At 45.8% G+C, this 27,248-nt stretch overlaps 1 protein-coding gene across 1 annotated transcript in view; it reads left to right on the forward strand.

Moving 5' to 3' along the window:
• The first annotated feature begins 200 nt into the window (after positions 1–200).
• Positions 201–27,248, forward strand: part of MCPH1 (microcephalin 1) — a 237,573-nt gene continuing 210,525 nt past the window's right edge. The window contains 6 exon segments of the mRNA XM_077811576.1: positions 201–219; positions 7,163–7,254; positions 16,690–16,808; positions 22,605–22,689; positions 23,214–23,328; positions 23,761–23,901. Coding sequence (XP_077667702.1) covers positions 201–219; positions 7,163–7,254; positions 16,690–16,808; positions 22,605–22,689; positions 23,214–23,328; positions 23,761–23,901 — 571 coding nt within the window.

The following is a 27,248-nucleotide window of genomic DNA, read 5'->3' on the forward strand; positions in this document are numbered from 1 at the left end:
CTCTGAACATCCCGCCGCCCTTTTCCGCCAGCCGCAAGAGCAGGTCTCTCCTGGGCCGGGGAGGGGCGGGGCGAGGCGAGCGCAGTGCGCAGGCGCTGTCGGCTGGGCCGGGGCGGAAGCGGTTTGAACTGCGGCGGGAGCCGGCGGAGCTGATCCGGTCGTCGCGTAGCACAGAGCGTGACCGGCCCTGAGCGGGCAACATGGAGCCTGTGCTGGAAGGTACCGAGCCGCCCCTCAGGGCCCTTCCGCCAGCGTGTGGGGGGAGGTAGCAGCTGCTCTACGAGGGGGTGTAGCTGGAGGTAGCAGCTCGAGGAGCGGGGGGGGGGAGTCAGCAGCTCCAGGAGGAGGAAGAGGAGGAGGGGGTGGCTGGAGGGGGGGAGTCAGCAGCTCCAGGAGGAGGAGGAGGAGGGGGGTAGCTGGAGGGGGGGGGAGTCAGCAGCTCCAGGAGGAGGAGGAGGAGGGGGGTAGCTGGAGGGGGGGGGAGTCAGCAGCTCCAGGAGGAGGAGGAGGAGGGGGGTAGCTGGAGGGGGGGGGAGTCAGCAGCTCCAGGAGGAGGAGGAGGAGGAGGGTGGGGGTAGCTGGAGGGGGGGGAGTCAGCAGCTCCAGGAGGAGGAGGAGGAGGAGGAGGGTGGGGGTAGCTGGAGGGGGGGGAGTCAGCAGCTCCAGGAGGAGGAGGAGGAGGAGGAGGGTGGGGGTAGCTGGAGGGGGGGGAGTCAGCAGCTCCAGGAGGAGGAGGGGGGTAGCTGGAGGGGGGGGAGTCAGCAGCTCCAGGAGGAGGAGGGGGGTAGCTGGAGGGGGGGGAGTCAGCAGCTCCAGGAGGAGGAGGAGGAGGGTGGGGGTAGCTGGAGGGGGGGGAGTCAGCAGCTCCAGGAGGAGGAGGAGGAGGAGGGTGGGGGTAGCTGGAGGGGGGGGAGTCAGCAGCTCCAGGAGGAGGAGGAGGAGGAGGAGGGTGGGGGTAGCTGGAGGGGGGGGAGTCAGCAGCTCCAGGAGGAGGAGGAGGAGGAGGAGGGTGGGGGTAGCTGGAGGGGGGGGAGTCAGCAGCTCCAGGAGGAGGGTGGGGGTAGCTGGAGGGGGGGGGAGTCAGCAGCTCCAGGAGGAGGAGGAGGAGGGGGGTAGCTGGAGGGGGGGGGAGTCAGCAGCTCCAGGAGGAGGAGGAGGAGGGGGGTAGCTGGAGGGGGGGGGAGTCAGCAGCTCCAGGAGGAGGAGGAGGAGGAGGGTGGGGGTAGCTGGAGGGGGGGGAGTCAGCAGCTCCAGGAGGAGGAGGAGGAGGAGGAGGGTGGGGGTAGCTGGAGGGGGGGGAGTCAGCAGCTCCAGGAGGAGGGTGGGGGTAGCTGGAGGGGGGGGAGTCAGCAGCTCCAGGAGGAGGAGGGGGGTAGCTGGAGGGGGGGGAGTCAGCAGCTCCAGGAGGAGGAGGGGGGTAGCTGGAGGGGGGGGAGTCAGCAGCTCCAGGAGGAGGAGGAGGAGGGTGGGGGTAGCTGGAGGGGGGGGGAGTCAGCAGCTCCAGGAGGAGGAGGAGGGTGGGGGTAGCTGGAGGGGGGGGAGTCAGCAGCTCCAGGAGGAGGAGGAGGAGGAGGGTGGGGGTAGCTGGAGGGGGGGGAGACAGCAGCTCCAGGAGGAGGAGGAGGAGGAGGGTGGGGGTAGCTGGAGGGGGGGGAGTCAGCAGCTCCAGGAGGAGGAGGAGGAGGAGGGTGGGGGTAGCTGGAGGGGGGGGGAGTCAGCAGCTCCAGGAGGAGGAGGAGGGTGGGGGTAGCTGGAGGGGGGGGAGTCAGCAGCTCCAGGAGGAGGAGGAGGAGGAGGGTGGGGGTAGCTGGAGGGGGGGGAGACAGCAGCTCCAGGAGGAGGAGGAGGAGGAGGGTGGGGGTAGCTGGAGGGGGGGGAGTCAGCAGCTCCAGGAGGAGGAGGAGGAGGAGGGTGGGGGTAGCTGGAGGGGGGGGAGTCAGCAGCTCCAGGAGGAGGAGGAGGAGGAGGAGGGTGGGGGTAGCTGGAGGGGGGGGAGTCAGCAGCTCCAGGAGGAGGAGGGGGGTAGCTGGAGGGGGGGGAGTCAGCAGCTCCAGGAGGAGGAGGAGGAGGGTGGGGGTAGCTGGAGGGGGGGGAGTCAGCAGCTCCAGGAGGAGGAGGAGGAGGGTGGGGGTAGCTGGAGGGGGGGGAGTCAGCAGCTCCAGGAGGAGGAGGGTGGGGGTAGCTGGAGGGGGGGGAGTCAGCAGCTCCAGGAGGAGGAAGAGGAGGAGGAGGGTGGCTGGAGGGGGAGGAGTCAGCAGCTCCAGGAGGAGCAAGAGGAGGAGGGGGGTGGCTGGAGGGGGGGGAGTCAGCAGCTCCAGGAGGAGCAGGAGGAGGAGGGGGGTGCTGGAGGGGGGGGAGTCAGCAGCTCCAGGAGGAGGAGGAGGAGGAGGGTGGGGGTAGCTGGAGGGGGGGGAGTCAGCAGCTCCAGGAGGAGGAGGAGGAGGAGGGTGGGGGTAGCTGGAGGGGGGGGAGTCAGCAGCTCCAGGAGGAGGAGGAGGAGGAGGGTGGGGGTAGCTGGAGGGGGGGGGAGTCAGCAGCTCCAGGAGGAGGAGGAGGAGGAGGAGGGGGGGGTAGCTGGAGGAGGGGGAGTCAGCAGGAGGAGGAGGAGGAGGGTGGGGGTAGCTGGAGGGGGGGGAGTCAGCAGGAGGAGGAGGAGGAGGGTGGGGGTAGCTGGAGGGGGGGGGAGTCAGCAGCTCCAGGAGGAGGAGGAGGAGGGGGGGGTAGCTGGAGGGGGGGGAGTCAGCAGGAGGAGGAGGAGGAGGGTGGGGGTAGCTGGAGGGGGGGGAGTCAGCAGGAGGAGGAGGAGGAGGTGGGGGTAGCTGGAGGGGGGGGAGTCAGCAGCTCCAGGAGGAGGAGGAGGAGGGGGGTGGCTGGAGGGGGGGGAGTCAGCAGCTCCAGGAGGAGGAGGAGGAGGGGGGGGGTGGCTGGAGGGGGGGGAGTCAGCAGCTCCAGGAGGAGGAAGAGGAGGAGGGGGGTGGCTGGAGGGGGGGGAGTCAGCAGCTCCAGGAGGAGCAAGAGGAGGAGGGGGGTGGCTGGAGGGGGGGGGAGTCAGCAGCTCCAGGAGGAGCAAGAGGAGGAGGGGGGTGGCTGGAGGGGGGGGAGTCAGCAGCTCCAGGAGGAGCAAGAGGAGGAGGGGGGTGGCTGGAGGGGGGGGAGTCAGCAGGAGGAGGAGGAGGAGGAGGTGGGGGTAGCTGGAGGGGGGGAGTCAGCAGCTCCAGGAGGAGGAGGAGGGTGGGGGTAGCTGGAGGGGGGGGAGTCAGCAGCTCCAGGAGGAGGAGGAGGAGGAGGGTGGGGGTAGCTGGAGGGGGGGGAGTCAGCAGCTCGAGGAGGAGGAGGAGGAGGAGGGTGGGGGTAGCTGGAGGGGGGGGAGTCAGCAGCTCCAGGAGGAGGAGGAGGGTGGGGGTAGCTGGAGGGGGGGGAGTCAGCAGCTCCAGGAGGAGGAGGAGGGTGGGGGGAGTCAGCAGCTCCAGGAGGAGGAAGAGGAGGAGGGGGGTGGCTGGAGGGGGGGGAGTCAGCAGCTCCAGGAGGAGGAAGAGGAGGAGGGGGGTGGCTGGAGGGGGGGGAGTCAGCAGCTCCAGGAGGAGCAAGAGGAGGAGGGGGGGTGGCTGGTGGGGGGGGAGTCAGCAGCTCCAGGATGAGGGTGGGGGAAGAGGTTATTGGTTCACTTTATATTCCCCATTTTCTGTCCGTATTTTCAGGGCTTGTTGTTTAGCTTTTTGGTCTCTCTCATCGACAGAAATTGGTCCATTAAAATATTACCTCACGCACCTTGTCTTAGCTGGGACTTTACTTGGATTTAGGTAACTTAAGAACACACCTTTTCTCCTAGTGAAGATGCATCCTCTGTGGCACTCATTTGAATTGTTTCTTTCGACCTACCAGTTTCCCTGTCATTTTCAGTTTCCTCTTGTCCTGGCCAACAAGACAGTTGGGCCTTGTTAACATCTGAAAATCTTGTAACCATTCTCTATCAGCAGTGTAGCTGTGATTGCCTGAAGCAGTAGTGTAGATGGGATGGGGGTGTTTTTACCATCAGATTATGAAAACCTGCTAGGGTTGCCAATTTTCTAATCACACAAAACCGAATACCCTAGCCCTGCCCCTTCCCTGAGGCCACACACCCTGTTCACTCCATTCTGTCTCTATCGCCCTCACTCACTTTCACTGGGCTGGGGAAGGGCGTTGTGCCTCGGAAGCGACCAGTTAGTCCGGCTCCTAGCTGGAGGCACGGTAGGTGGCTCTGCAAGTGGCTCTCACCGACAGGCACTGCCCCCGCAGCTCCCATTGTCCGTGGTTCCTGGCCAATGGGAGTGCGGAGCCAGTGCTTGGGGCAAGGTCAGTGTGTGGAGACCTTTGGGGCCCCCCGCCTAGGAGCTAGACCTGCTGGCCGCTTCTGGGGTGCAACGCAGAGCAAGGACGGGTAGAGACTAGCCACAGCACCGCTGACTAGACTTTTAACAGCCCGCTCGACGGTGCTGACTGGAGCCGCCAGGGTCCCTTTCGACCGGGTGTTCCGGTCGTAAACTGGACACCTGGTCACCCTAAAAGCCGCTGTACCGTTTTCATGATTTGGAGAAAATCCCTGAGTTGTGCTACATTAACACACCATTGCAGGTACTGGTGCAACTGTACTGTTGTTGGAAAAATGATACATTTTGACACAGTAAGTTCAGGGTGGGAGTTGTTACTCCTGCAACTGCTCTCTGAGCTGTGTTTGTGGTGACTGGAAGGCACTTCTGGCCTGGTGTAGGTAGGGGAAGGGAAACTGCTACAGTGCTGTGAGCACCACATCCCATGTAAGAGTCCCTTAGGCCTTATTTACATGAGCAAAAATAAAAACTCAATTTCAGGAGCTGCCTGCAATATGAAGCAAGGTGAAGCTACACTGTTAGTAGCGGTAAAACAATAAGCACTAGTATAAAAACACTAGAACATTGTCTAACAATGAACATTGTCTACTGAGTAAGTCTTCATTAAATAGTAATAAAAATTCTAAAACCCTGTCTATACTAGCAGCGGCACCACTTCTAAATACATGTGCTAAATTTGCTTGTATAGACATGCTCAGAGATAGTGCCATGACAGTAGAAGCTGAAGTACGCCTGGAAGCATAAGGAATAAAAGTATATGGGATTTGTTGTCACCTCCCTAAAATAGAACGTTCACTTGCCAGTTGGGGGCCAATTAGCCTGAGTTTCCAACCCTGACAGCATCTGGCCCATAATGGATGCCACATGTGACAAACATGTCCTTGCTGGATGCCACTGTTGTGGCAGATGATGCAACCACTTCCTTTTCTTCAGTATTAGCAAGTGGCTGGTTATATTTCAGAATAATTCTTGAGTTTAGTTTGGAACAATTTAGATAAAACGTGTTGCTTATCATTATGCTCAACTTGTGGAGCAAGCCTGAGAAAAGGAGGCCAAGGAGAAACTCTTGATGTTATACCAATAAAATAAAAACCAGCAGGATCTTATTAAAGGGGAAAAGGCAAAATGCCACATTTATTATGAATACAGAAAGAATCATAGTAAGCAGTTAGTTATAGCTATAACATTCCATTCAATTTCATATTTATTCATACACACACACACACACAGGTTCTGCAAGGTTGTTATCATAGTTACCAGCCTTAGAGTTGCTCATGCCAAGCCACTGGCCAGGTGGCCTGGACATGAGGAGGGAGCAGGGCCTTGTCAGATGCTCATCTGATGCTCCTGGAAGTTGGTTTGCAGAATCAGACACCAAAGTTCTCACTTTCTAGAGTCCATTTTTATAGGAATTTCTTCCTGTGCTAATCTATGGGAATTGCTTCATCATGCTGTTGCTGAATCAATCAGCAGATGGAACATTCCTGATGGCTCCGTGCTGCCAGATGTTATCTTGTTCTTTGGTTCTCCCATTCTTGAGGCTGTTGGGTGGATTCCAGTCTGCCCTCCGGGGGTCCTCTGATTATTTCCACTTGACGCCTTCTTCAGCCGATGGACACTGGATTCTTAGGCTGGCACTTCCCTGATCATTCAGTTATTATCCACACCAAGCATCCATCCGCGTACATCCTCTATCTCTATTTTAATCACAATTGATAACAAAGCGAGATGAATACAACAAAAGGGTAGGGAGTCTCTGGGTGCTGTTTCTGTTGTTACAGAGTATTGCTTTGAGTCTCTCTCTGTGTGAGTAGTTGTTGTTACAAAGAATTGCTTTGAGAACAGACTGTCTTAGAATGTACTAACATAATTAGCAGCTTGCAAGTTTCACACATAGAGGGAGAGAAACAGTACCAAAAACCAAGAGACCTCTTAATTAGTAATACCCTGGAATTTAAACTATGGGGAATCAAACTCATTTGTGATTTTAATACAGAACTACTTTAATATGATCCAACATTGACACCTTAATTTTTTGGAGGCTAAGGATGATCCCTTGGTAAGGGTGCTAGTCTGGGACCTGGATTCAATTCGCTACTGCTCTGCAGACTACACGTGTAACATTGGGCAAGTCTCTCAAGTTCTCTGTGCCTCACCTTCCCATCAATAAAATGGATGTAATAGTATTTTCCTACCTCATAGGGATGCTGTGAGGATAAATACATTTAAAAAAAAAAAAGACACTGAGGTGCTCAGATGCCATGTTATTGGGGGACCGTATAAATACCTAAGAACATAAGTTTAAAAAAGAGAGAGGTTGTCAGGAAATAAATGCTGGATACCGTCCTGTTTTAAGCCGCATATTTAATATCCATTTGAACTTTGTGATTGTCTTTTTGGCAAGTCAGATAAAAGTATCTGGGTCATTTGGAAGGCCAGATTTAGCTGTACTTTCATGCTCTTACCAGGCTGAACTGGCCAACCATGGCAGTATATTCACCAACTTGTCAGTTTCAGTTTTACTAAAATTCTAGCAGCCCTTCTAAACAAGTCTTTTTAAAACAAAACAAAACAAAAAAACCCCTTCTGTTGCTGATGCATGGTGTTAAGTTTATTAAACACATGTAATTGCTGGTGATAAGCTTACACGCACTGACACTTCTTGCAGAGTAAGTTACTACTCAGTACAAATAAGGGTGGCAGAATCTGGTTTTAAAAGAGACTTGAGCAAGTTTTTTTTCAATATACAAACAGACAAAAGCACATGCTAATACACAGCTTTTGTTCCCCAGGTGTTTCAGCATATGTAGAAGTATGGTCATCCAACAGAACAGAGAATTATTCAAAAACATTTGCACAACAACTTCTGGATATGGGAGCAAAAGTAAGGAAATTATTTTCTTTCTTGCAAAGTTCCCTCTCAGACTGTTGCTTTCATATTCTACTTGTCTGTCTCCTTGTATGTATGGGTTAATCTAGGAGGGATGTTGTAAGAGTTGATACTGCTACCATCACTCAAATTCAGAATGTGAATGGCAGATGGGAAATGTGTTAAACCCTATTATATAGTAGTATACCAAAAAACACTTTGTTGTGAAGCAGTTAGACTTGCTAAACACCACATACTTGACACAAACCCACAAAAGCAAGGAAAAGAAAAGCTAAGCTGCTTACCAGGACATATCCAGTACTCTCACCCACCTTATCATTGCTACAATTATCATAAATCCCAAACCATGCACCACAATCGTACCTTTCACCTTGTTAACCCACTATCCTGCCAACATCCCTACTAGTGTGGCTCTGCTCCGAAGTGTGACTGTAAAAATAGTATTGGGGGATTCTGTGTATGTGTTTCAGTGGTGAATATCTCTAATGTGCTTGGTTTTCAAGCGTAAAAATGTTTAACTCCATTTTTTAGCTATGCTGAGCTTGAGCCGGAGGCTAGACATCCATGCGGATGTGTCAGAGGGACAGGCTGAGATTTTAGTTTGAATGGAAAGAGACAGGCCTGGATTAGAAAGGGAAATCTACTGTTTACTCATGTTAGCCTAGCAAAGCCCAGATGCGTGGGCTCCGTATCAAAGAGAGTGCGCTCAGTACTATCTTTCATGTGAATCAGAAAAATTGTTTACTAAATTACAATTAGACACCTGTGCAAGTCTATTAAAGGGGTTGGCATATGTGTCATTGACAGCATGGGCTATGGAATCTCTGTTAACTGGTGATGATGTGAAAGAAGGAAATATCCCAGCTTGACTCTAAGCTGATGGAACCTTACCTACGACTTCTCTGTTTCAGTCGGCCTACAAAAGGGAGTTCAGGAGAGCTGGCAGTTTCTCAGAGACAACATTAAAGGCACAATAGCAATCTGTCATAATGTGTATTGAGCTGTGACACTAAGGGCAACTCTACACTGCAAAATTAAGTCGACTTAAGTTATGTTGACGTACAGCCATCGCAGTAATTAAATTGCTTTTTCATGTCTCCACTACTTCTGTTGGTGGTGCTCATCCTCACTAAGAGCACTTCCACCGATTTAACTGACCGTGTGGGGCACTGTGGAGCATTGGGGCTGACAGCCGGAACAGTCAATGCAGTGTCTACACTAACTCTGTGTTGACCTGACTATGTTGACCTAACTCAGTAGTGTAGACCATACCTAATCTTCCCAGACCTGAAGAAGAGCTTTGCGAAACCTTGTCTCTCTCACCAACAAAAGTTGGTCCAATAAAAGATATTACCTCATTTTGTTGAGTCAGACAGTTTTCCAATTTGTCAGGGTTGGTTTGAATTCTAATTTTGTCCTCCAAAGCGCTGGCAGCCCCTCCCAGCTTGATGTTATCTGCATGGTGTTGTTCAGGTCATTAAAGAAAATAGTACAGGACCTAGGATAGACCACTGTTGTATTAATTTATATGGAATAAATGGGCCCAAAGAAGTTAACATCACCCTGAAACTGTCTAATGTTGAACAGTTTTTAAAAAAGTTCAGGGTTTAGTATACAGAGACTTCAGCCTGTTTAGCACCACGAGAAACACACTTTTTTTAACTTTAGTTAAAAAAAACAAACAGAAAAAGAAGGAAAAACAGTTCAAGAATTTGAAATATAAAGTGTTAAGGCTTTCATTTTACCCATATCCAGTGTTCCCTTTCGTTTAGCTATAGAGAATTTTTAAAAGGCTGTCAAACAAGTTTTTCCTTTATAGGTGCCATTAAAGATTATAACTGTCCTTTTTGTGCAAAGGAGCAAAAGTTGGTTGAGGTGGCCTGAAACTGTTGTTGCTGTTGCAGCTTGATTCCGTTTTTTAGAAGACAAAACGACAAACGAAGGCAGAGGAAAGAACAGCAAAAATAGCAAATGCAGCTTGTACCTCTGATATTGGCTTTCACTTGCAATCTTGCCGCTGGAAAAACACAGACACCACAGTGGTCTTATTAGCTCAGAGGCCTGGCAAACTTTTACCAGAATTAAGCTCTTTAGGGCACTGCATTTAGGCACAACAGCAAACTATCAAGATGTGAAGGAAAGTTAGGAAGAACAACAAGGCCAATATGGTTTCATCAGGAACTCTTTAAAGATCTGAAAATCAAAAAGGAATCCTACATAAAGTGAAAATATGGACAAATTGCTAAGGACAATGGCTGATGGTCTGTAATTGTCCGTGTCCTGTTTGTACCTCTCTTTAACCATAGGTTTTAGGTTTGTCCTTCTCCAATCCTCTGGGACGTCACCCATCGTACATGGGTTTTTGAAGATAATAGCTAGTCGTTCTCAGATTGCTTCACCTAGTTCCTTAAATGTCCTCGGGTGAATTCCATCATGCTGATTTGAATACATCTGGTGATATGTTTATAATATAGAGACTATACCAGTATAGCTACATCGCCATAGCTATTCTGGAATTACTGTATATGTAGATGCAGTCTACACCAAAGGAAGAATTATTTTCCATTAGTAGAGGGACACTACCTTCCCGAATGATGGTAGTTACATCGACAGAAGCATTCTTCTGTTCACATGACTGCATTTACGCTGGGAGTTAGGCTGGCATAGCTATATCAGTCAGGGGTGTAGATTTTTCACACTCATGGTCAATATAGTTACGTTGGTCTGCACTTAAGTCAGGTCAGGCCTAACTTGTCTAAATATTCTTTATCCTGTTCTTTCCTTATTCTGACTTGTGTTCCTTCCCCCTTGCTAATATTAATTGTGTTTTAAATATCTGGTCACAATTCACTGATTTAGTGAAGACTGAAGCAAAATAGGATTAAACACATCAGTCTTCTTGATGTCATACATTATTAGCTCTCCTTCCGTACTAAGTAGTGAGTACTAAGAGTACTAACTACACTCACCTTTGTCTTTTTCTTGCTCCCGACGTATGTATGAAACCTCTTCTTATTTCCTTTTGTATCCCCTTCTAGGAGTAACTCATTTTGTGTCTTAAGCTTTCTGATTTTGTCCTGACATGCTTGTGCTATCCTTTTTTCATTTGTCCTTAGCAGTTTGTCCATATTTTCACTTTATGTAGGATTCCTTTTTGATTTTCAGATCTTTAAAGAGTTCCTGATGAAACCATATTGGCCTTGTTGTTCTTCCTAACTTTCCTTCACATCTTGATAGTTTGCTGTTGTGCCTTTAATGTTGTCTCTCTGAGAAACTGCCAGCTGTCCTGAGATTTTCCCTTAGATTTTCTTCCCACCAAACCTTACCTACGACTTCTATGAGTTTTAGTCTGCCTTTTTGAAGCCACCCCTGAGACCAATCAGTCAGAGCACATTGTGCCCCACTTTTTGCATCCCTCATAGGATCATAGAATATCAGGGTTGGAAGGGACCTCAGGAGGTTATCTAGTCCAACCACCTGCTTAAAGCAGGACCAGTCCCCAACTAAATCATCCCAGCTAGGGCTTTGTCAAGCCTGACCTTAAAAACTTCAAAGGATGGAGATTCCACCACCTCCCTACGTAACGCATTCCAGTGTTTCACCACCCTCCTAGTGAAAAAGTTTTTCCTAATATCCAACCTAAATGTCCCCCACTGCAACTTGAGACCTTTACTCCTTGTTCTGTCATCTGCTACCACTGAGAACAGTCTAGATCCATCCTCTTTGGAACCCCCTTTCAGGTAGTTAAAAGCAGCTATCAAATCCCCCCTCATTCTTCTATTCTGCAGACTAAATAATCCCAGTTCTCTCAGCCTCTCCTCATAAGTCATGTGTTCCAGACCCCTAATCATTTTTGTTGCCCTCCGCTGGACTCTTTCCAATTTTTCCACATCCTCCTTGTAGTGTGGGGCCCAAAACTGGACACACTACTCCAGATGAGGCCTCACCAGTGTCGAATATAGGGGAACGATCACGTCCCTCGATCTGCTGGCAATGCCCCTACTTATACATCCCAAAATGCCATTGGCCTTCTTGGCAACAAGGGCACACTGTTGACTCATATCCAGCTTTTCGTCCACTGTCACCCCTAGGTCCTTTTCTGCAGAGCTGCTGCCTAGCCATTCGGTCCCTAGTCTGTAGCAGTGCAGTGGATTCTTCTGTCCTAAGTGCAGGACTCTGCACTTGTCCTTGTTGAACCTCATCAGATTTCTTTTGGCCCAATCCTCCAATTTGTCTAGGTCCCTCTGTATGCTATCCCTACCATCCAGCGTATCTACCTCTCCTCCCAGTTTAGTGTCATCTGCAAATTTGCTGAGGGTGCAATCCACACCATCCTCCAGATCATTAATGAAGATCTTTAATAAAACCAGCCCGAGGACCGACCCTTGGGGCACTCCACTTGATACCGGCTGCCAACTAGACATGGAGCCATTGATCACTACCCGTTGAGCCTGACAATCTAGCCAGGTTTCTATCCACCTTATCGTCCGTTCATCCAGCCCATACTTCTTTAACTTGCTGGCAAGAATACTGTGGGAGACCGTGTCAAAAGCTTTGCTAAAGTCAAGGAACAACACGTCCACTGCTTTCCCCTCATCCACAGAGCCAGTTATCTCGTCATAGAAGGCAGTTAGATTAGTTAGGCATGACTTGCCCTTGGTGAATACATGCTGACTGTTCCTGATCACTTTCCTCTCGTCTAAGTGCTTCAGAATTGATTCCTTGAGGACCTGCTCCATGATTTTTCCAGGGAGTGAGGTGAGGCTGACTGGCCTGTAGTTCCCCGGATCCTCCTCCTTCCCTTTTTTAAAGATGGGCACGATGTTAGCCTTTTTCCAGTCGTCCTGGACTTCCCCCGATCTCCATGAGTTTTCAAAGATAACGGCCAATGGGTCTGCAATCACATCCGCCAACTCCTTTAGCACACTCGGATGCAACGCATCCGGCCCCATGGACTTGTGCTCGTCCACCTTCTCTGTTGCATCAAAGATAAACTACTTGTCTTAACTTTCAAGGCCCTTCTTGACCTATGCCCACCTTACTTATCTTTCTTTTACTATGAAGATATTGGCACCACCTCTGTTTGACTCATGATGCCAGCCTCTCTTGCCCACTTGTTAAATTTTCAAACAAGCACCTTCATGCTTTCTACTATGCTGTCTCTCATGGTTGGGAGGAGCTCCCAAAGTTACCTCCTTCAAATTCTTCTTTGCTATGATGCCTGTGAAAAAGTTGACAATGATTAGAGACCATTGGAGTGCTCAGACCACTTCCTATCATGCAGATCAATGTTGTCTCATTGTGGGGAGTACAAAGAAACCATCTGTATGTCTGTATCCATCAGTTGTCTCTAGTCTTATACTTAGATTGTAAGCTTTCGGGAGCAGGGACCATCTTTGTTCTGTTTGTACCATGCCTAGCACCATGGGGATGTCGTCCATGACTAGTGCTCCTAGGTCTGTGGTAATATAATAATTTGTCACAAAAGCAATATGACTCGCAATGAACTCGGAGTAGATCTGTTGAATAAAGTGGTGTTGTTTCATGTGGACCAGGCTATAATTACACTGAGGTCTTGAAAATTCTGAGCTGCTGATTTTCAAGGTTCTCTGACAGTGGACGACAGCACAAGTAGCAAAATGCAGTTTGAAATTCTTCTGAATCCTTCTTTTTGGTCCATCTATTAATGAAACTTTTGATATCGCTCACTCTGACAGCCAGGAGTAAATTTGCACATCAAATTTCTTAGTCATTTGTGGAGGTAACTTATATATAAAAAAAATTTTTAAACACCTGTATTCTTCATCATTTGCAAAACACATTCTTAACTTTTAGCAAAGTCTTTAATTGTGTTTTAGGATGAGTGTCCCTGGTGCACGGTGAAGTTGGTTGACAGATGCTCAATATCTACACATCCCAAGAAGCTCTTTCAGTTTCAAGTCCAACACTATAATTTGTGCATAGGTCAGTTCAGCTTTCCCAATATGAGTTGTCTTTTGACAGACTGGTATCCGTTTGAACCCCACCAAAAGATTTCAAGATGCTAGTAATCTTCCAGCATCCTTTATTAGCGTGATTAATTGTGGTGCCACACATATGGATGGAACCTTAAACAGAGTACCTGCCTCAGAGAATTAAGTTGACAAGAACTATAAAAGATCAAAGAGGATGAGGTGAGGAGATGATCATGCAATCTCTTGAGTAATGCATGTGCTTCGAGGGCTACATGGATATTTTTGGTTTGGTTAAGATAATATTTTACAAGCCTGTCAAAAGCAAATTTTAAATAACTTAGATGAAGGAAGGGTGGAACATTAGAATTCTGTTCAAATTGTTTCACCACTCACCATCTTTCTAAACACTGGGCTTGTATTCACTACAAAATTTTACCATGTTTATATGTTTATGAAGGTTTAGTTAGGTGAAACTATGATCATGATTTAGTGGTCAGTGTAATACAGTTCCTGAGGGCTTAATTGTGATTAGTCAATATGATGATGAAAGTGACTTGTGCTGTTACACACTGACCGCATAGTTGTTCTCAGTATCTTGTCAGCTAACTTGATTCTTCCCAGCTGTGATTAGTTTTGTAGTGTAGACCAGCCCGCTGTGAGGGCCATTTCAAAAGTACAAATAAAGTATATATGGATGAAAATCAGTTACAGAGAGGTAACATTAGAACCCTTCAGCCTTGTGCATACTTTAATATTATATGATGATGCACTTATTATCATTTTGGATGATGCTGACTAGTTTCTGGGTCTACCTCTTGTGATACCTGATGCACGAAGACAGGTTTCAGAGTAACAGCCGTGTTAGTCTGTATTCGCAAAAAGAAAAGGAGTACTTGTGGCACCTTAGAGACTAACCAATTTATTTGAGCATGAGCTTTCGTGAGCTACAGCTCACTTCATCAGATGCATACCGTGGAAACTGCAGCAGACTTTATATATACACAGAGAATATGAAACAATACCTCCTCCCACCCCACTGTCCTGCTGGTAATAGCTTATCTAAAGTAATCATCAGGTTAGGCCATTTCCAGCACAAATCCAGGTTTTCTCACCCTCCACCCCCCCACACAAATTCACTCTCCTGCTGGTGATAGCCCATCCAAAGTGACAACTCTTTACACAATGTGCATGATAATCAGGTTAGGCCATTTCCTGCACAAATCCAGGTTCTCTCACTCCCTCACCCCCCTCCAAAAACCCACCCCCATACACACACAAACTCACTCTCCTGCTGGTAATAGCTCATCCAAACTGACTACTCTCCAAGTTTAAATCCAAGTTAAACCAGAACATCTGGGGGGGGGGTAGGAAAAAGAAGAGGAAATAGGCTACCTTGCATAATGACTTAGCCACTCCCAGTCTCTATTTAAGCCTAAATTAATAGTATCCAATTTGCAAATGAATTCCAATTCAGCAGTTTCTCGCTGGAGTCTGGATTTGAAGTTTTTTTGTTTTAAGATAGCGACCTTCATGTCTGTGATTGCGTGACCAGAGAGATTGAAGTGTTCTCCGACTGGTTTATGAATGTTATAATTCTTGACATCTGATTTGTGTCCATTTATTCTTTTACGTAGAGACTGTCCAGTTTGACCAATGTACATGGCAGAGGGGCATTGCTGGCACATGATGGCATAAATCACATTGGTGGATGTGCAGGTGAACGAGCCTCTGATAGCGTGGCTGATGTTATTAGGCCCTGTGATGGTGTCCCCTGAATAGATATGTGGGCACAATTGGCAACGGGCTTTGTTGCAAGGATAAGTTCCTGTGTTAGTGGTTCTGTTTTGTGGTATGTGGTTGTTGGTGAGTATTCGCTTCAGGTTGCGGGGCTGTCTGTAGGCAAGGACTGGCCTGTCTCCCAAGATTTGTGAGAGTGTTGGGTCATCCTTTAGGATAGGTTGTAGATACTTAATAATGCGTTGGAGGGGTTTTAGTTGGGGGCTGAAGGTGACAGCTAGTGGCGTTCTGTTATTTTCTTTGTTGGGCCTGTCCTGTAGTAGGTGACTTCTGGGAACTCTTCTGGCTCTATCAATCTGTTTCTTTACTTCCGCAGGTGGGTATTGTAGTTGTAAGAAAGCTTGACAGAGATCTTGTAGGTGTTTGTCTCTGTCTGAGGGGTTGGAGCAAATGCGGTTGTATCGCAGAGCTTGGCTGTAGACGATGGATCGTGTGGTGTGGTCAGGGTGAAAGCTGGAGGCATGCAGGTAGGAATAGCGGTCAGTAGGTTTCTGGTATAGGGTGGTGTTTATGTGACCATTGTTTATTAGCACTGTAGTGTCCAGGAAGTGGATCTCTTGTGTGGACTGGACCAGGCTGAGGTTGGTGGTGGGATGGAAATTGTTGAAATCATGGTGGAATTCCTCAAGGGCTTCTTTTCCATGGGTCCAGATGATGAAGATGTCATCAATATAGCGCAAGTAGAGTAGGGGATTTAGGGGACGAGAGCTGAGGAAGCGTTGTTCTAAATCAGCCATAAAAATGTTGGCATACTGTGGGGCCATGCGGGTACCCATAGCAGTGCCGCTGATCTGAAGGTATACATTGTCCCCAAATGTGAAATAGTTATGGGTAAGCACAAAGTCACAAAGTTCAGCCACCAGGTTAGCCGTGACATTATCGGGGATAGTGTTCCTGACGGCTTGTAGTCCATCTTTGTGTGGAATGTTGGTGTAGAGGGCTTCTACATCCATTGTGTAAAGAGTTGTCACTTTGGATGGGCTATCACCAGCAGGAGAGTGAATTTGTGTGGGGGGGATGGAGGGTGAGAACCTGGATTTGTGCTGGAAATGGCCTAACCTGATGATTACTTTAGATAAGCTATTACCAGCAGGACAGTGGGGTGGGAGGAGGTATTGTTTCATATTCTCTGTGTATATATAAAGTCTGCTGCAGTTTCCACGGTATGCATCTGATGAAGTGAGCTGTAGCTCACGAAAGCTCATGCTCAAATAAATTGGTTAGTCTCTAAGGTGCCACAAGTACTCCTTTCCTGATGCACGAAGTCATATTTAGGGCTTCTTAAATGAGGCAACCTTTCCAAGGCATTTGGAGGGTTGAAAATAAAGGTACAGCAGGCAGCTAAAAAGTGGTGGCCTAGAACAAACCTCTGTTTGAAATCATGAGTCCATTTTATCCTACCTTACATGGTGGAATTCTTGCTTTGAGGTGGTAAAAGCTCTTCTTTAGTAACGTACTGGTTTGACTAATGAATTAGCTTGTTTTTGGGTGTTTCTTGCTGAGAAAGGAAAGATCAAAACGATCTTTGACAATACACACTTTAAAATTTGTACAGTAACTTTTATGAAGTCCCTGAATTACTACTTGCAATAAAAGTGGACTATTTTATGTAATTTCATGAGGGTTTGCTGATCAGTGAACTGAAATTACTAATACTTCTCTTTGTATAATCCTGTAGGTTTCAAAAACTTTTAACAAGCAAGTGACTCATGTAGTCTTCAAAGAAGGACATTTGGCTACGTGGCGAAAGGCACAGAAGACTGGAGTAAAACTAGTTTCTGTACTCTGGGTAGAAAAGTGAGTAGTACTGGATATTAAAAATGTGACTTTTTCTAAGGGGAAGAGGAAATCTAAACAAGTCTAATTTAAACAAGCACTATGTTTTTAAGAACTGCAAGAAAGTACAATGTATGTTTTTTTATATATTTAAAATAACCTTCACAACTATGGCTAACTGGCCATTTTGAGAGGTCATACTGAAGTGATGTACATTTGGTATTTCTATTTTAAGGCATGTTGGTTCCCTAAAGAGGATGAGCGTGGTTCTATTTTGAAAAGTGAAATGACTGTAAACCTGATTTTACAATATATTCTCTAATAGTCATACAACCCTCTCTTCTCAGAGACCTGTGCCAAAACTACTTTGGACAGATGGGCAACGGAGGTAATACAGAATAAATGCACAGTAGAGTTTCTCCTTTTTCCTAGGAAACAGCTTCTAGTATGCTACCCCTCGCCCCCTCAAACAATCAGAGTAAATTGCCCAGCTTCTACAAATCAGCTCCATATAGAATGTGCCCGCATAGGAGAAAGAATGAGGGCCGTATTTAATCTGGTTCCTATGAGATCTGGCAGGGATAGATTGGTTCTGTGTTTGGAAGTTTCTCAGCAGCCACTTGAAAAAGTTCAAATTTGATGTTGACCCAGACAGCCATATCATAGGGAGGTTTTCTGTCATCCACAAGCCTCTGAGTGTCATAGACAATTTTGTCCAGCACAGAAGAAAATTATTTTACTTATGAATGCCAGCACTTAAATACAGAGCTTTGCCCTTCCAGTTAGTCACAGCATCTTGAGTTTTTGTCACAATCCTTCTGGTGCATGTGATTACTTTCTAAACACACAATTCAAATATTTTCTCAAAAAAATGTGATCCGGGGCTTTTGCTGTGGATGCAGTGTCTTAGGGTTGTTTACATTATCCGCTGGATCTACGGGCAGCGATCAATCCAGCCAGGGGTCGATCGGCCGCCAAATGCTCTCCCGTCGACTCCGGTACTCCAGCAGGGCATGCGGCACAGGAGAAGTCGACGGGAGAGTGTCAGCTGTCGACTTATCGCGGTAAGTAGATCTAAGTACATCAACTTCAGTTACGTTATTCACGTAGCTGAAGTTGCATAACTTAAATCGATTTTCCCCTGCCCCCAGTGTAAACCAGGTGTTAGACCTAGTCAGAGGATCTTCTACATATGTTTCCACCATTTGCTCTCTTCGAATAATCCAGAGAATGACGTGGGAGCAGAGCAACCATGGGGGTTCCAATGTTAAGAGCATAAGTTCTGTTTTATATAGGTTCTTAAACTACACTCATCACTGTGGTATCTGAGCATCTTCCAGTAGTCCATTAAGCAATGTGATAAACCTCTGTCACATATTTATCCTTTCACCTCCCTAGGGGGAGGAGAGTGTACAATGGAGTGTTTTGTTCTGGATTTTTTAAATAAATATTACTAAGGCTGCAGGTTCATCACGGGTTCCGTGACTTTCTGGGACCTCTGTGACTCCGTGGGTAGAAAGCTGGCTAGATTGTCGGGCTCAACGGGTAGTGATGAATGGCTCCATGTCTAGTTGGCAGCCGGCATCAAGTGGAGTGCCCCAAGGGTCGGTCCTGGGGCCGGTTTTGTTCAATATCTTCATAAATGATCTGGAGGATGGTGTGGATTGCACTCTCAGCAAATTTGCGGATGATACTAAACTGGGAGGAGTGGTAGATACGCTGGAGGGGAGGGATAGGATACAGAAGGACCTAAACAAATTGGAGGATTGGGCCAAAAGAAATCTGATGAGGTTCAATAAGGATAAGTGCAGAGTCCTGCACTTAGGATGGAAGAATCCAATGCACCGCTACAGACTAGGGACCGAATGGCTAGGCAGCAGTTCTGCAGAAAAGGACCTAGGGGTGACAGTGGACGAGAAGCTGGATATGAGTCAGCAGTGTGCCCTTGTTGCCAAGAAGGCCAATGGCATTTTGGGATGTATAAGTAGGGGCATAGCGAGCAGATCGAGGGAAGTGTTCGTTCCCCTCTATTCGACATTGGTGAGGCCTCATCTGGAGTACTGTGTCCAGTTTTGGGCCCCACACTACAAGAAGGATGTGGATAAATTGGAGAGAGTCCAGCGAAGGGCAACAAAAATGATTAGGGGTCTAGAACACATGACTTATGAGGAGAGGCTGAGGGAGCTGGGATTGTTTAGCCTGCAGAAGAGAAGAATGAGGGGGGATTTTATAGCTGCTTTCAACTACCTGAAAGGGGGTTCCAAAGAGGATGGCTCTAGACTGTTCTCAATGGTAGCAGATGACAGAACGAGGAGTAATGGTCTCAAGTTGCAGTGGGGGAGGTTTAGATTGGATATTAGGAAAAACTTTTTCACTAAGAGGGTGGTGAAACACTGGAATGCGTTACCTAGGGAGGTGGTAGAATCTCCTTCCTCAGAGGTTTTTAAGGTCAGGCTTGACAAAGCCCTGGCTGGGATGATTTAACTGGGAATTGGTCCTGCTTCGAGCAGGGGGTTGGACTAGATGACCTTCAGGGGTCCCTTCCAACCCTGATATTCTATGATTCTATGACTTTTGCAGTGGCCATTGCAGCTGGCCTGGGGGCTGCCTGAGCAGCTTGGGTGGCCCCCAGGCCAGCCGCACTGGCTACTGCTGGGGCAGTCTTGGGCCACCTCAGTCCCCCGTCTCCCTGCATCAGCAGCAGGAGCTTGGGTGTAAGAGGGGGCTCAGGGCTGGGCATTGGAGAGTGGGAGGAGGTGAGGGCTCTGGGCAGCGCTTACCTTGGTGGGTGGGGGTGCTCCCCGGACGTGGCAACATTCCTAGGCGGAGGTGCGGGCAGGTGGCTCTGCACGCTGCCTCTGTCTGCAGGCACCGCCCCCGCAGCTCCCATTGGCCGTGGTTCACGGCGAACCAATGAACGGTCAACCGTGAACCAATTTATTTGAGCATAAGCTTTCGTGAGCCACAGCTCACTTCATCGGATGCGATGAAGTGAGCTGTAGCTCACGAAAGCTTATGCTCAAATAAATTGGTTAGTCTCTAAGGTGCCACAAGTCCTTCTTTTCTTTTTGCGAATAAGGACTAACACGGCTGTTACTCTGAAACCTGTTCATGACCTGTCCATGACTCTTACTAAAAATACCCGTGACTAAAACGTAGCCTCATAGATTACACATGCTGCTATTAGTTTGTTAGACAAGGCAGGTCAAATAAATGAGCCTGATACTTGCAGAAGGTGGTGGTTTGTCATAGTCCTTATTTCCTGTGAGGGGTTCATTCGCAGACTTTAACCAGCCCCCAATGAAGCTCCGTCCCCTCAGCCAGAGGGGAGCACTAAGTATTCCATACTTTTGGAACTCATGCATCTGAGTAAACCCCTTGTGGTTGCTCTGCTCAGACAGGGCTTTATATTATAAAGACCAGTCCGTGGCCTAGAATAAAATACCATGTCATCTATAGCCAGGAAAATGGAATTAAGCTACCTGGTTGTTGAGAGGAAACAGCTAAAGAGCGAAGAGGCTATGGTGATTGATCACATTCCTGTCATTCAAAAGGAAAACAGCCAATTGTCTAGTTAGTTAAGTGAATAAAGTTCAAACACTGATGCAGAATATATCTCCCAGGTCAATCAGAATTCCATAAATACTGGAAACCTAAGTGCTGAGTATGGGAAAACCTCAATTATTTCTCAACCCTGACAGCAAGAGTTTCCTGAGAATAGCATCCCTACAGGTGCCTCAGACAATGTATAGAGTACCTCCATGAGAACCTAATTTAGTATTAGAGGCTTTTTACAAAACCACAGTTTGAGCTCCAACCTCATGTGTCTCTAGTGTTCGTGTTGCATCAGTCTGAATTTTATTTGAAAAGCTTTTTGGGGCAAGGGTAATCTCTATTTGTATCTGAGCGCAATATAATGCCACCACTTTACTTACAAGTCTATTAGAGAGAGAAATACTGTTAAAATAATGTTAAATTTGCAAGGCTAAGCACTGAAAAGTCAGAAAATGCCAAAAAGTAAAGAGAACTCAAAAGCAGAAGAGCAGAAATTATTCTTTGTGGAATATGTAGATCTGAAAGGTGTTTTTGTTTCATGTGTTAAGCAGAAAAACACTTATTTTTGCTTTAGAAATCCAGGTCTTGTCTATTTGTAAACATTATCTCACCAGTTTTTATGGAATATTTCATCAGAGATGCTATGCAATTCAACCTGATTGGCACTGATTTCTTCTTAGATTATTGAAAGTTGTGTGTGTGTTTAACACACACGTTCATCTTAGATCCCAAATTAAGTTTGGAGGAAAGGTGTTCAGATGCTACAGGGAACTGAAATTTCTAAATTCAATGTGTCTCTTTAAAAACTATACTGATGTAGCATTAAGGCTCCAGATTTCTACACAGAATGCTAGGAAATGCAAATCAATGTTCTCAGAAATGTGTAACTCATTCACATTGCATATATTAAATATTAAAAGGTGCTTTTATTAACAGTTTAACTGATCTTATGCGAATTGGACAAATGTTTTCATTTTCTGACTTCTGTTTAAATTTTCTCTGCCTCAGTGCTGTTAATATAACTTTTTTTCACATTTAAGATAGTCTAGTTATGTTCCATTGGTGGTAGCATCTGGGATTTAATAATAGCCAGTTGTTTAAAGCTCATTGATTATCATGTTTTTTGAAATCACTTTTGCTTGATGTTTCAGAAAACCCCAGTAAATTCAGATTAATGTACTAAAATTAACTATTTGAAACTGCACGTTTTGCATAAAACAGATCTGTGGCCGTGAAGAAATTCGTTCGTATATTTTCTACTCCAAAACTTAGAATTACTCAAATCATGCTGTACTGTAGTTCTGAAAATGTGTACTTTATAAATGTAAGATCACTAGGTGTCACTAGAATCACATATTTGAATTACTCTATCAGAAATTCCTAGTGCAGTGTTAATGATTCATAATTTTTTTTCCATAGTCAATTCTATTATTTATTGAAAGATTGTAGAGTAATGAAACTCTTTTACTGTTTCTGGTCAAAATTGTTTTTTTAGCTCTTTGTTTTATGTAGTGTATTCTATATTAGTACCCAAAATGGTGTCCCAACTTCCCTCAAATTATTCAAAACTACAGATGGATAGGACCCCAGCTAACAAAGATTTTAGTCCTAATATTCTCAGATCAAACTACCAGCAGGAAAAATGGAAGAAACATAGCTGACTGGCTTGAGGCAGCATGTTTGCCAAAGTCAGCTGGATGAGTAACAATGGACCTTGTCAGGGGCTTGTTCCTTCACAGAATTTCTTGTGTGGAGTGAGGAAACTGGGAGAAGACTGGGTGAGGAATGATTAAAAGTGAAAGTTAAGATGGGATAGGGCCTCTTTCTCATCTGCCTGATTGCAAACCCTTTCTTTTCAAACTATTGCTTACCCGTGAGATTTTGTGGACCCTGATTTGAGAGAATAGACTCTCGGCAAGGAAATTAAGTCCTTAATTTATAGGCACTTCAAAAGAAGTTCACTGCCTGATCAAAGGAGACCTTTAGTTCCCAGATGCAGGTCAAGGCCACTGGCATGATGGAGAGCTAAGTCATGCCAGATGGACTTTGTAAGGAGCTCTCTGCCTGCTGGGCAAACTAAGGAGTCAGAGAAACAGTTTTTGGGTTTTCCACTTCCCCTCAGGTATTCTTTCTTGGTCTGTTCTCTTTGTTAATTTAGATATTTGTTGTGGCTAATCGGTATGGCCTTTTTACCATTTTTAAATTAAATTCTATTTCTAAACAAAGTAAATGTATTAACTACTTATTTATTATATTGTACAGATGCAGAGAAGCTGGTGCCCGTGTTGATGAATCATTATTTCCTGCAATATATACTAATGAAGGGTTACCCCTTCTAATTAAAAAAGTGAGTGTGTAATTTTAAAATGCCACCCAAGTACAAGGCCATCTGACTCCCTGAGTCTGAGCTTGGACAGCTAGCATGAGCAGCTGCCTATGCTGTAACATACATGCACTGCTATTTCTAGCATGCTAACTCAAGCAGAGATAGGGTATCTGCCTGCCTGTGCTGGGACTCTTATCTCCCAGATGCAGTGTAGACATATGCTTAGGCACTTTAGAAAATGTTAATCCAAGTCTAAAATATTCCATATTTTCAAATGCTTATTAAAATGTCCACAGTGGTTTTGTCTGATTTCTTACTGGTCATTCTGATAACTCGGAAATCATTTTTTCCTTAATCCATACTGAAACTCTCATTGAAATTTCCCCCTAAATTTTTTAGTCTATCCATGGCTGGCTAAATGGGATTTACCTGGAGTCATAAATGATGTAGAATGATCATATAATACACATAGTATTACATGATAAAATTGAGAAATGTTAAGTACAAGTTAATTATGAGAGATTTATGCTGTGTTAATCTTGTAGCACAAATGCATGCAGCCCAAAGACTTCATTGAAAAAACACCAGAAAATGATAAAAGACTACAAAAAAAATTGGACCTGATGGCTAAAGAACTAGATATACAAAAAACAGCAACCGGTGAGTTAATACATAGTTCTGGTTAGATTGTAAAAATTAAACTCTGCGCCAAAAAGAAATGCCAAAATATCTTTGTTTTAAGTTTCAAGAGAACACATAAGATATAGCTTATTTTTCTTTTATCACTTTATAATTGAAGTTAACATAGTTATTTATAATATGAATTCTCATTAAGAAAAGCTACTATATGTATTATGCATGCTTTGATATTAAAGAATAATTTACTTTTTAGTAATTTAAAAAGTAGTATTGGACTTTTTTTTAAGGAGTTGTTTGGAATTCAGCATTATTAAACTTATGGTACTGACAGCATTATAGAAATGCAGTTTTTAAGTAACTTTGAATTTAAAAATACAACTTAGTACTTTTAAAAATTTATGCTCTGTTCAAATAATGCAGCCTCATATTTGCAAATTACAATTACTTTTTTAGAAACCGATATACCTGTTTTATTATTTGAGGATGATGGTTCACTTGCATATAGCCCTACAAATAAGATTAAAGATCAGTGCAGTGCAATGGAAAAGAGAATAAAGGACATGAAGGAAAAAAGGGAAAATCTTTCCCCTACCGGTAAGGAGTTAAGCCTTATGAATTAATTAAAAAGCATAAATGGTTGCATCTTTCTCGCTGAATTATGTTGATGCTAGCCCTGGACACATTCCAGGACTCTGTAATTTTCTTTTGATTTGATAAATGATGTTGCTGTGAAACATCTGCTTATCCTGACTTAAACTGAAAATGCATGATTAGAAATATATAAATATTTAAACCAAATAGAGGACTCTTGGTCCGACAACCAGTAGTGATGCGATTTTTATGTTGAAATCATTGAAGTCAAGCAGGGTTAAGTCATTGCTTGGATAAGGGATTTCCAAGGAACCCATAGGTGCTAGTAATCCATTAGAATGAGGGCTCTGCCCTCTGAGTGTTGAACTATTGACATAGCATAGTGTTGGGAGATGCTGTCTTTCAGAGAATATGTAAAACCAAATTCTTGACTGCTTGTAGTCTTTAAAGAACCTTTGACACCTCTTGCAAAAGTGGGGGTGCTGGTGAAATAATATCTTAATTACCTTCTTCCTGCAGTTAAAATTGTTTACAATATTTCTTGTAATCTAAACTGTTGATTATTGCTTTGTGCTCCATTTCAGCCCAGAATTAGTAGTTCAGTGGTAGATGAAGTCATCCTAGTTTCTAGAGTAGCTTAAGTTTTTTTTTTTTTTCCCAAAAAACTTTGGGTACTTCAAGATGATGATCATAAAGTAGAATTGAAGATGAGATGATATACCCCCTCCACAAATGAACCTCCATTGTTTTTACCCCTTACCCAGTGAAATCTGATGTGAACAACTGGTGGAACCCACAAATATCAGGATCGTTGCTCTCTGGAATTCCTTGCACCCTCTTTTGCCAGAGATAAAAATTGCATGGGCAGCATAGGTAACTCTGGATGGCAGCATGGATCTAAGCATGGTGGAGAGTAGTGGTACAATGCTCACAGTCCTACGGCCAGATCTGCACTAAAAGGTTACGTCGACTCAGCTACGTCGCTACACCTAACCCCCGGTGTAGACAGCGCTGGGTCAATGGAAGAATTCTTTTATCGACTTAACAATCACCTCTCAGGGCTGGGGTGAGGGGTGGAGTCCTTACGGTGATGGGAGAATCCCTCCCATCGCTGTAGTGAGTGTCTACACTGAAGCGCTACAGTGGTATAGTGGAAGTGCTGTCACTGTGCTAGTGTAGGGGTTTAAATATAGACATAGACTAATAGTCCAGTTTCATAAAATATCCCATGGTCAACCTCCTGGACTCTTCCTATTTTGGGGGTTGAAAACAGGTAGAAAATTGAGCTTTTTCCTTTGCACTCTGTCTTCAGAGTGTGTCGTTTAGGATCCGCAGATGTGTTAGTACGAATACCTGTCTACAATTCACCAACAGAACTTTGTTGCTCCACCCATTTAAAGAATTGTATTCTGCACTATTGCTACATGTTCCCTGGTCTAGTCCCCTTCTAGACAGTCACCAGTCTGTTGTAAGTGGACCCAAATGCTGGGTCCCATGTGTTTTTAAGCCACCTGGGTCTGGGCTGAGTCTAATCTGTTTCTAGTTTTGGACTCCAAGGTACACTCCTAGGGTGAGATCTTTTTGTCTGAGCCCATCCTTGGGACTCCACAGTCCAGCTACCCAAAACACTGGAACCAGTGTCTCAAACCGCGTGAGCTCCTATTTCCTTGCACACTCTCCTGCAGAGTTTGTCTTAAGGCTTAACTGTTAGCCACAGATTTCAGGGTCATTGTGGCAGAAAGGCAAGGAACATAGGCTTAGCAATGAAAGTTTTTTAACCACAGTCACTTTACTCTGAAAAAGCACTAGGGTTACAGATCTTTGCAAAATGACAGAATACCTGAGATGCACAACTCCTCCTGCCCAGTCTAATCTCAACCCGTCTGAGAGTGTGAGGTCTTGTCAGCATTTCAGGCTAGGCAGAGTCTCTCCTGCCTGACCGTTACTTTTGGCATGTGGCGATGAATGATCTACTTCAAAGAGAAACTCTTCTTAAATAGTCTTTACCACTTTGCCTTGTTCTCTCTCTGGGCTCCTGTGTAGAGAATCAGTTGTTCCATGGAGAACTGGTAGTTGAAAGACAACCGTTCAATGACCCTAGATTTTTTATTTTTTTGTTTGGCTTGGGGGCTTCTCAGATTGTTCTCCAATGTGTCGTCTCACACCTTTCTGGGCAGCCGATTGGAATATCTCATAATAGCCTGGCCTTGGACCAGGTTAGTCATGTGTTCAGCAAGTAATACCAAATGGATGTCCTAATACAACATGGAGCTTTTTGAAAACCTGACCTATGAGGAAAGGTTAAAAAACAAAAACTGGGCATGTTTAGTCTTGAGAAAAGAAGACTGAGGGGGGACCTGCTAAGTTAAGTGCTTCTATAAAGAGGATGGTGAACAAATGTTCATGTCCACTGAAAGTAGGACAGGATGTAATAGACTTAATCTTCGGCACTAGAGGTTTAGGCTAAATATTAAGAAAAACTTTCTAACTATAAGGGTAGTTAAGCACTGGAATAGGCTTCCAGGGGAGGTTGTGGAATCCCGATCATTGGAGGTTTTTAAAAACAGATTAGACAAACATCTATCAGGCATGGATGGGCTGGATGAATGCACTATAAGGTGGGTAGAAAGTTGGCTAGACTGTCGGGCTCAACGGGTAGTAATCAATGGCTCCATGTCTAGTTGGCAGCCGGTGTCACGTGGAGTGCCCCAGGGGTCGTTCCTGGGGCTGGTTTTGTTCAATATCTTCATAAATGATCTGGAGGATGGTGTGGATTGCACTCTCAGCAAATTTGCGGATGATACTAAACTGGGAGGAGTGGTAGGTATGTTGGAGGGCAGGGATAGGATACAGAGGGAGCTAGACAAATTGGAGGATTGGGCCAAAAGAAATCTGATGAGGTTCAACAAGGACAAGTGCAGAGTCCTGCACTTAGGACGGAAGAACCCAATGCACAGCTACAGACTAGGGACCGAATGGCTAGGCAACAGTTCTGCGGAAAAGGACCTAGGGGTGACAGTGGACGAGAAGCTGGATATGAGTCAACAGTGTGCCCTTGTTGCCAAGAAGGCCAATGGCATTTTGGGATGTATAAGTAGGGGCATAGCGAGCAGATCGAGGGACGTGATCGTCCCCCTCTATTTGACATTGGTGAGGCCTCATCTGGAGTACTGTGTCCAGTTTTGGGCCCCACACTACAAGAAGGATGTGGATAAATTGGAGAGAGTCCAGCGAAGGGCAACAAAAATGATTAGGGGTCTGGAACACATGACTTATGAGGAGAGGCTGAGGGAACTGGGATTGTTTAGCCTGCAGAAGAGAAGAATGAGGGGGGATTTGATAGCTGCTTT

The sequence above is a fragment of the Eretmochelys imbricata genome, chromosome 3, assembly GCF_965152235.1.
Source record: "Eretmochelys imbricata isolate rEreImb1 chromosome 3, rEreImb1.hap1, whole genome shotgun sequence".
Classification (NCBI taxonomy): Eukaryota; Metazoa; Chordata; order Testudines; family Cheloniidae; genus Eretmochelys; species Eretmochelys imbricata.